The following is a 10451-nucleotide window of genomic DNA, read 5'->3' as shown; positions in this document are numbered from 1 at the left end:
AAAAAAAAAAAGAAGCTTGAGTCTAGCCCCTAGTACCCAGGTAAAAGGCCCTGCTCGGTAGCAAATCCTGGGTTTCCAGCAATGGGGAAGAGGAGATGGGTGAATCCCTGGGATTCAATGGGCAACCAGTTCCATGGTGAGCTGCAGTTCCTTTGTGAAAGATACTGTCTCAAAAACCAAGGTATAAATTAAGAACATAAGGAGTAGTTTGTTAGTGCCCTGTTTAGAGGAATAATAATGCCACATAGAAATTCAATCCTCTCATACTTAATTTCTTCAAGGCTTTTACTACACAGGGATATATTTTGTATTTGCTGAATCATCATTGAATCTTTGGATTAAAACCAACTTAATGGTGGTATACAATCATTTCATTGTTATATTGAACCGTATTTCACTGAAATTTTTTGTATCTATTTCTATTAATATAAATTGCTTATTCTTTCTGTTTGTCATCATCAGTATTTTCTTTTCTTTTGGAATCTGAGGTCTTTTTCTGGAAAAAATTATATTGGCATTGGTTCTCTGGAGATCTGGTAGAATTTGGCAGTTTATCTGTCTGTTCCAGGAATATACTTGTTGCGAAGTTTTTCGTTACTACTTTAGCCTCATTACTGGTCAGTGACTGTGTTTGGTCATCTGTACCCTCTTGGTTTATTTAAATAGGTCATGTTGTGCTTCAAAATTCATCTGTATCTTTATGCTTTTCAATTGAATTCCTGTTTGGCTAGTTTTATCTAGTTATTTTTTTTTCTAAGACCAAAAGTACATCACTAGTTTGTGATTTGAGACATAAAGATTTCCTACTTACAACTGCCTTCATTGTGTCTCATAGACACTCATTACTCAACTTTTCATTTTAGTTTGATACTAAGAATTTTTAAATATCATTTCCCTTCTGGTTATATCAATAGCCAACCAATTATTCACAAATATATTGTCCAATCTCTCTGTTTTCTTGTCTGTTTTCTATCCTTGTGACAGGATTTACTCTTACTAAGCTTTCCTGGGTTTAAATCCCCACCCCCTCTACACTCTCTGTGTGGTTTTCTGTAGTATTGACTTGCATATTATTATTAATTACTTTAGCTTTTTTCTTTTAATAATGGAATATCTTTGCTTTCTCCTTCAGTTTTTAAAATTAATTTTCTGGGTACAGCAATGGTGATTAGAAGCCTTGACACACAGTAGTCTCTTTTTTCTTTGCCTGAAAGTTTCTGCTGAAGTTTAGTGTTACTCTGTTGGATTTCTCATGACAGCACTCATGTCTCACAGCTTTGTATACCTTTCCTCTCTGCTGTGCACTTAGAATTTTAACAGTAAGATGGTATGGAGGAGGCTCTCTTGGTCATTTTTAGTTGGGGTTCTATATTTGTCCTTTACTTAAATGCCCCCCTCAGGAAATTTCCTGCTCTTTGGCAGTGACTTTCTACCTCTCTATGATATATAGCTGTTCTGTCACCTCCTTTTCATCTTCTATAGCTATTTCTTTCTTTCTCTTCTTGTAATGTGGGGTCTCCTTTGGTACAAAGGAAGCTTCTCATTCACCATCTTACCCAGAAATCCCCTGTATTCTTTTCTTGCTGGTACATCTATTTTACTTAGCTGTTTAAAATGTATCTAATAAGTGAACAATATTGAATGCATGCAACTACACAATATATTTGCTGCCCAATGCTCTGAGCTATGGCTCTATTCATAAATAAGATACATGCTAAATGTTAATATGGTTGACTCAGGCAGTAATTGCAATGATTGTTACGAGTTTGCCAACCAACTGCACCATTATCAAGGAATTCTTCTGGAAATTCTGTGACTTGTCTCAATTTTGCACAATTACACCCTTTGTAACAAGTACAAAGTGAAAAAGAGAAAGGCTTGGCTAGGTAGTAGTGGAAATTGTTTTAAATCCTCTTTGAAAACCACATAAACCAATTACATTAAGAAAAACTTGTAGTTTGGTGGCATTTTAACATGGTTTAGTAAGAGTCTACATAAAACCATGAATGCTTTTGATGTAAAAATTAGGTTAATAATTTAGTCTTTCTAAAAGAGAATAATAAACATATGGAAAGCATTATAAGGAAAGGCACACTAGCTAGAGGTCTATTAAATTTAAGGGGAAAAAAAGCATGTAGTATTTCTTCATGAGAAATGTTGGGCTTTCTGCTTTGTCTCTATGCTAGCAATTAACATGGAACAGCTATTTGTAGCATTGGGGCTTATTTGTTTTACCCTGCTTTACCCAATTATGAAGGCCCAAAACATTTTAATGGAGAAAAATGAGCAATTGTTTTATATTAAGTAGATTAACCAATTTGTTAAACTGGTGTTTTATTTGGGGACTTGGGGAATATGAAACAGGGTAAAACTCTGCTTTTGCATAAACTTGGAGACAAGTATGTAGGACCATGTATGTTTCTTCCATTACTAAACTGTTGTACACTTTATCACCTCATTTTCTTGCTCTATTGCTTTTGGGTAGGTATAAATATCCCACACTTACATCTATAATCAGAATATTTTCTCTACATTAAAAATATCTGATAATTATGAATTATTGATATTGTGGTTCTATGAGTTACATGTTTAAGTAATTAAAAAAAACAATAAAACCTGAAAATCCAAGAAAGGCCCCTCTACCAGCTGACTGGATGTGCTTTCCAGACTGAGGGGGACATTTCGTTTATAACTCCCATTTGTTTCCTACCACTGCAGCCAAGTTTCTACTTATTACATGTCTTCTTGTCTTAATAGTAACTTCTGGTTTGGAACACTGCAAACTGTTTCTCCTCCCCTAAATGAAAGCAAATGATATCCACTCTACATACACCACAAATTTTACTAGAAACCACTTCAAAGATTCCATTAAAATGCAGTATAGCCCCTGCTTCCTGAAGCCAAGGTTAGCCATGTTGCTAATGAAGCTGGGCTCTCTCATTTCCCCTACATTGAAATATTAAGGGTTTTTTTTTGTCCAAGATTCCTGTTATCTAAATTTAAACTTGCTTGTTTTATTGTTGTTACTGCCATTTCTATTAAAAGGTAGGGTTAGAATGGTCCCTGGTAGGCTTCTCTTTATCCAGGACCGTTAGAGACTAGGATCCACATGTGTCTACAGTGGCATTCCAAAGCCATACCTGGCTGTCTTCAATGAATTTAAAATTATAAGACTTAAAGATTGTCTAAAATGTGTATAGTTTCTAGAAAATAGGAATATATGTGTCTTCCTTCAGTTGTTAGTATCTTACCAAACTGTTTGCAACCCAAAGCCATATTGACATACATAGAAGAAGGAAACATCTAAGATTTTGAAGCATAAGTGTTCTTTATCAGCCTCTGCTTTTGACCATTTCCTCAATTGTTCATTTACAGTGGGTTCTCAGTCCTCACAAGATGTTTTCAAATACACAAGTTGCTGTGACATTTTTTGCCCATGTGTTCATGCTGAAACCATAAATGAATCTCATAGATACTATGGAGCTGGAAGAATAGCCCTGCTTTCTCAGGCCATCTTGCCTGCCTATTGCCTTATGCCTGCTATATTTTACATAGACATTGCATATACAGGAAAGGATACAATAGAAAATATAATCACAGGTTTTAGATTTTTTATTATCCACCAAAGGAGTCGATAAAGACTATAATAATTACCTCTTCCCTAACACATTCGCACACACGTGCACACAACACATACACACACACACACACACACACACACACACACACAATTTGCAAAGAGCTTAGCTTAAATTTTAAAATAGCATTCCTTCAGAATAGACATATCATTGGAAAAGACGGGTCTCACTGACCTACAACTATCTTAAAGTAATTCAATTGGTTTGTCTTTCAAATTCAATGTAAAGCCAAACTCTAAACTCACATGAGTGCTATAAAATATGAAAATTTACTATATATAGAGAGGTGTTTTTCTATTTATTTTCCATTTATAGTCAATGTCATGAAAAATAAGCATGCTTTTCTTCCTTGTGTGTGGGAGGGGGGAATTCTGTTGTTGTTGTTGTTGTTGTATATCCTTTGAGAGTGTGGTCTTTTGAGTAGTCATGGCTGCATACAGATTTTTTTTCATGTTCCAAACTGTACAGTGTCCCCAGTACAGGATTCCAATATTCCTCTAGGTTTCAGTGTTTACCTATGAATGAGGAGGATGCCAACTCCACTGATCAAGTTTTCATCTCATCTCTCCAAGCTATTTACCTCAGTAATCTTTTTTACACACATATTCACTTCTGGGAATTATCCCTTCTTATTCTGTAGGTTAATTTTGACGAGTACAAACATCTATTATGACATTCTGAGAAATGCATTGGGAATAAGGTGCATCATACAATGTACTCATACAAACCCAGAGTGGATCACTCTGCATGGCCTCTTGATTCAATAAATTGATTCAAAAAGAGTAGAAAGTTGCACTGGTCCTCAGTGTATTTTCTTTTTTATTATTATTAATAGATGTTTTCTTTATTTACAATATCTCCTTTCCCAGGTTCCCCTCCAAATAAATAAATAAATAAATAAATAAAAGAAAAAATTAAAAAACAAAAACTAAAACTAAAACAATCCCCTGTTCCCCCCCGCCCCCGCCTCCCTGCTCACCATCCCACCCCCTCCTGCTCACTGGCCCTGGCATTCCCCTACACTAGGGCATGGGCATAGAACCTTCACTGGGCCAAGGTCCTCTCCTCCCATTGATGACCAGTTTGGACATCCTCTGCTATATGCATGCTGCTGAAGCCATGAGTCCCCCCATTGGCTCTGAGGGTACTAGTTAGTCCATATTGTTGTTCATCCTAAGGGGCTGCAAGCCCTTCAGCTTCTTGGGTCCTTTCTTTAGCTCCTTCATTGGTGACCCTGTACTCAGTCCAATGAATGGCTGTGAGCCTCTACTTCTGTATTAGTCTGGTACTGTCAGCCTCTCAGGAAACAGCTATATCAGGCTCCTGTCATCCAGCAAATTGTTGGCATCCATAACAGTGTCTAGATTTGATGATTGAATATGGGAAGGATTCCCAGGTAGAGCAGTCTCTGAATTGTCCTTCCTTTACTCTCTGCTCCACCCATGGAAGGAGTTGTAGAGATTAACTATGGATCAGTGTATTTTCTTAATAAGCAGCAGAAGAGAAGTAAAACAACAGTCAGGCAGGGGTTACAGCTCAGTCATTGGCCTAGCATAGATGAGGAGGCTCTGAATCTGACAGCCAGCATCAAGCACATGCAAGAAAAGAATGAAGGAGGGAAGGAAGGAAGGATAGAAGGAAGGGAAGGAAGGAGGAAGGAAGAAAGGAAGGAAGGAAAGAAGGAAAGAAGGAAAGAAGGAAGGAAGGAAAGAAGGAAAACAGGTAGGTATACAAGTGCATAAAATAAAAAATATTTGCTTACTATAGCTGTCAATACTATTGTATAAATACTATATTTATACAACTGTATATACAACTCTACAATATCATTGTAAGTACTAAACATGATTTTTTTGGTGTATTTTCATATAATTAGCAACACACATTTGCTAACAGCAGAGTCATGGCACATGACTAACACATCACATTAAGACACCATGATGGATACCAGATCCCTGGAGACAGTAGTTTTCAGCACTAACATCTTATAAGATAATAGTATCTATATAATTTATCATCTAAATATTTAATAGAAATATAAAAACAATAAATATCATTTTATAGCATATGACTATAATTCCCCAGATATACTTTTCTTAGCAATTCAAGTCAAAATGAATATAAAAAATATTTAGTACCTGAACAAGCAGTATTGATAGGCAGAAACTAAAGATTTTTTTTTGTTTACATTCTGAAACTTTACATTCTAAGCCTTTATCCCCAATAACTAAGCTAACATATATAGAACAATAAACATGACATATAAATAAGTCACTACTCATAATTTAAAAATATAGGGATAAGGAATAAATATCAAAGTAGAGGGAGAACCTTAGGAATATGCTCAAGAATGCCTAATAAAAAAAGGTGAAGCTGGACACAGAACCTAAAGCCATGCCTAGTACTCCATTGCCCTAGCAGAACCCTGAAGCCATGCCCAGTACTCCATTGCCCTAGCAGAACCCTGAAGCCATGCCCGGTACTCCATTGCCCTAGCAGAACCCTGAAGCCATGCCCGGTACTCCATTGCCCTCAAAACTAGATTTCCTAGGAAAGAAAACTTTTAAAACTCTAATACCCCAAAATATCATAAGATAATCTTTTTTCTTCTCAAATATATACTACATGTCAAAGTAAACTCTTCCCATTATTTCTAAACTTCTGTCAACAACTGCACACTTTGGACCTGTAACATTAAGCTTTATAAACTGACCTTCACTCTTACCAAAAAACCATGATAGTATTATCTTTAACTGTCAAAATTATAACTGTTAGGATATCAAATAAATTTATTTTTTCCATAAGACTAAGAATATTTTATAATAAAATTACTTAAATTTATTTTTTAAATAACTACACTTAGAATAGCATATAACTAGGTCATTCTTAACCCTCTAACATTTTAGATAGCTTTCTTTAACATATATTGGGATTATTTGATTAACATAAATAAGGGTTCTTTTAAAAATGAGGTTGTAGGATCAGTGGTAGAGAGTTTTCCTAGCATGAGTAAGGCCTGAGGGTCAGTTCCTAACTGTGAATGCTCACACAGGCACACATACACACACATACACACACATACATATACACATACATACACACACAAACATGCAAAGTGAGGCTTCCAAACATTAAAAATGTTAATAAAAAAGTGTATTTTCCTACTCCATATATATTCATCAGAGAGCAATCAAACTATCAAAAGATCATTTCTTGATTACACTAGTACATGCTACTGTTTGGTCTCTTTACTTCTCAATTATCAAAATATTCAACTGTTAAACTTTACAGTTGAAGTATATAAGCATTGAAATTAGAAGCTAATAGAATTGATAGTTTAAAAATAAAAGACCAACAACTTGACTAAATTATACAAAAGAGTAATGACCTCCACTTCTCTAAAAAAGTTGTCTAGTACTTGTTAATATTTTCTGTATGTATGCAATGTTTAAACATATTCATAGAATCTCAACATAAACTATATAATACCTATTGTTTAAGCATTGCATTTGCATTTGATAGATTTATCTCACTGAAACTCTCTATACACAGCTACAGCATAGCACACTGAGACTGCAGATACCTGAAGAGCTGTTAGGATGTTCGCGAGAGCTTGTCCATATGTGTCGTGGCAATGAACAGCAAGGGCCCCTGGAGGGATTTCTTTCATGACACTTTCCAGCATCATCTTCATGCTGCCTGGAGTACCAACTCCAATTGTGTCTCCCAAAGAGATCTCATAGCAGCCCATACCATACAATCTCTTTGAAACCTGTTGAAAGGCAAGCTCCTGGTAAAACAATGAAAATAAAAAGCCACCAACCCTCTGACTCTTTAAGTAATCGCCATCTGGAGTTTAAAATTATGACTATGATGAGCTTGTCTGTGGAAAATGTATGCTTTATTTTTTTCTTGGTCCTCCTTCATGCTCATTAAATTGTAAGCTTCATATTAACATTTTGGATGAAATTACCATTATTATCTTGTATGTTCAAGTTTGTCTTAGAGTTGTACCTACTGCATATATACACACCCATCCATCTATCTGTTCAAGTGCATGCTGTTCATAGAGGTAAGGTTAATATTTCTCAACATCAACAGAACAGAGGTACTGAAGGTCTACTTTGGAAGTAGTGTTTCTCTGGGCATTATATCAGAGGCCAAAAGACATTGACTGTAATTTTAGCTCTGTCACTAAGTAGCTTAGCAATAGGAAGAATCACTTAATATTCCTAGCTCAAATGTTCTATCTTGTGAGTGAATGGATATATGCAAGGTAAATGTCAAGTTCTTGTCAAGCCTAATGACCAATGCCTCAGTGAAAGAGTGATACACCTTCATGAGGACAGTATGTTATTTTATGGGGGTTCTGGAATCAAACAAGTATGGATTTGACTATTTGCTCTCACTCAGACTTGATTCTAGGTTGATCATGAGCTTAATCTATTGCTGCTACAGCTACTACTTTTTGAATAAAGGCAACAAACTGTCCTCATCTTTTTTTTTCTGAATGCCTTCTAAAGCCTGAACAGTTTACTTTAAAAACTTGCAATCTTCATGACAATGTTAAGGGCATGGTTGCCTACAAAAATATAATAAATAAAAGATACTTTTTTTCATTAACTTGTTCATTCAATCTATACTTGTCCAGGGCCACCTTATTCCAGGCACTGTTCATCAAGAAAGCAAATTTGAGATGGCTCTTACAATCTTGCATATGAACACGGACCAGGTTTTGCCAGTATCACGAAGATATGCACAAATGGAGCTAAAATAAGACTTTGGACAAAGAATCAACTTCTATATTATGTACTAATAGACACGGGCCACTGGCCTAGGGCTGTCAATCAGGAGTCTGTAAGTGCCTGGAGGTAAAGTGAACTTGAAAGGGGTGAGAGAGAAGGATCTGAAATATGTTTGAGAAAGTATATACACACACAAAGATTAGTAGGTTCCAAGCCACTGATGTGTGAGAGGCAGGGAGCATCTGAGAGCATGAATAAAATCAAATGTACAAGAGAGGGCCATAGCAAGAGAAGAACAGGAGCATAAAGTGTGAAAAAGGGTAAGAGTCTGCAAAAGTCATCAGTTTCTAACAGTTATTTCAGAAAAAAAAAAGAATGAATTCACAAAATATATTAGGCTAACACAAAGGACTCTGCAGCAAAGTTGCTGACTGTGAATTTTTAATACTTCTAATCTGTATGAGAGGCTTCAGCAGCACTCTCATCGTTATAATGTTAAAAAGGATGAGGAGGAGGAGGAAAAGGAGGACGAGGAGGAGGAGGAGGAGGACGAGGAGGAGGAGAAAGAGGAGAATGATGATGAGGAGGACGATGAGGAGGAGGAGGACGATGAGGAGGAGGAGGAGGACGATGAGGAGGAGGAGGACGAGGAGGAGGACGACGATGAGGAGGAGGAGAAGGGTGTGCATCTCTTCCACGCTAGATGGAAGTGCAACAGATGGACAAAAGTCTGGCATCTGCAAGAAACAGAAGCAGGTCTTGGGAGATCCAAAGTGAAACACTAAAAATAAAAGCATATAGTGGTCTATGCAGATTCATAACAGCCTTGGATGTAAGTAAAGCAATATAAAACCTAAGCTTCATTTCCTAGTGCATTTGCCTCCATGAGCAAGGAGTTTTTGATATAAGAGATAATGAGATAGCCTTCTTTAGAAAAGTCTTCAGTGAGCTTTAGAAGTTCAGATGAAAGTTCAAAAGAAGAATGACTTCAGCTGGGCTGTAATTAATCTATATAACTTGGGGTTCTCTAATAATATCACATTCACTGACTCAGTGTTGTATTACAAATTCATGAAAATGTATAACCCTAGCAAAAGTTTACTTTAATATAATTCATCTACAAATAAGTTTCTAAACTAATTCCTAAAGAAGAAAATTTGGTATTCATTAGGATGAATTAATGGTAAAGAAAGAATTAGAATAAGCAGATTCAATAATCCAGTAGGCAGATTCAATAATCCACTAAGCATATTCTTAATGACTATAATCTACTGTTATAAATTTCTGTCATAACAGCTTAGCATTGTAATGAAAATCACAGATGAGCAGAAACACTGAAACACATACTCGGATGTTGGTCCTGAAGGATGAAGGAGAAAGAGCTGCCTGCATGTGTGTACACACTGTCTGCACTGTGATGGGAAGTCGGAAGGCATTCCTTTGGTTAAGGTCATGCATAAGCACCAGACGAAAGCTTTTATTCTTTCCATCTTTAAGCATCCAAATGATAAGACTCAATCATCACCCACCTTAAGGAATGTACAGCCCACAGGCCAGTGTTCAAAGAAATGACTAGTCAAGTATCCAAACCTATCTTCAGCCAAAACTTCCCAGCCATGGTTCTCATTAGTCTCTGCTGTTGAGATTAAATAAATAATAAATAAAAGCTTCTGTCTAAGCTTACAAATAATACCCTTTTGTCAGTAACCATAAAGACTGGAGATATATCTTACTTCTGTGACTTTTTTTGGTGTGATACGTCCTTCATATGGACAGCCCAGAGCGCAGGACACGTACCTATATTGAAAAATACAGAGCAATATGATCTGTCAATTGTATCCAAACTTCCATTTTAAAAATGAAGAACAAGAAATAAACCAAGCAAAATTATTTGGCACTTTTACTTAATCCTTCAACTAAACAAAAATTATTTAGGAGCATTTAAAGGTAATCTGACCTTTTAACCTATCAAACAATTATAACTTGATAGTATTGTTTGATGATAGTGACTAAAGAACATTACATGAATGAGTCTGTACTATGGCAGCGGTTCTTAACTTGTAAGTCA

The 10451-nt window shown here is 36.1% G+C and overlaps 1 protein-coding gene across 3 annotated transcripts in view; it reads right to left on the bottom strand.

Moving 5' to 3' along the window:
- The window catches only part of Hmgcll1 (3-hydroxymethyl-3-methylglutaryl-CoA lyase like 1), a 127402-nt gene that overhangs the window by 44931 nt on the left and 72020 nt on the right, over positions 1–10451 (bottom strand). For all 3 annotated transcript variants that reach the window (XM_031343694.1, XM_031343696.1, XM_031343695.1), the window contains 2 exons: positions 10117–10180; positions 7222–7410 (listed from right to left, as the gene is read on the bottom strand). In XM_031343694.1, coding sequence (XP_031199554.1) covers positions 7222–7410; positions 10117–10180 — 253 coding nt within the window. The remainder of the gene's footprint in view (positions 1–7221; positions 7411–10116; positions 10181–10451) is intronic.

The sequence above is a fragment of the Mastomys coucha genome, unplaced genomic scaffold (genome assembly GCF_008632895.1).
Source record: "Mastomys coucha isolate ucsf_1 unplaced genomic scaffold, UCSF_Mcou_1 pScaffold23, whole genome shotgun sequence".
In the NCBI taxonomy this organism is placed as follows: Eukaryota; Metazoa; Chordata; class Mammalia; order Rodentia; family Muridae; genus Mastomys; species Mastomys coucha.
This window is presented reverse-complemented; position numbering and strand designations above follow the sequence as displayed.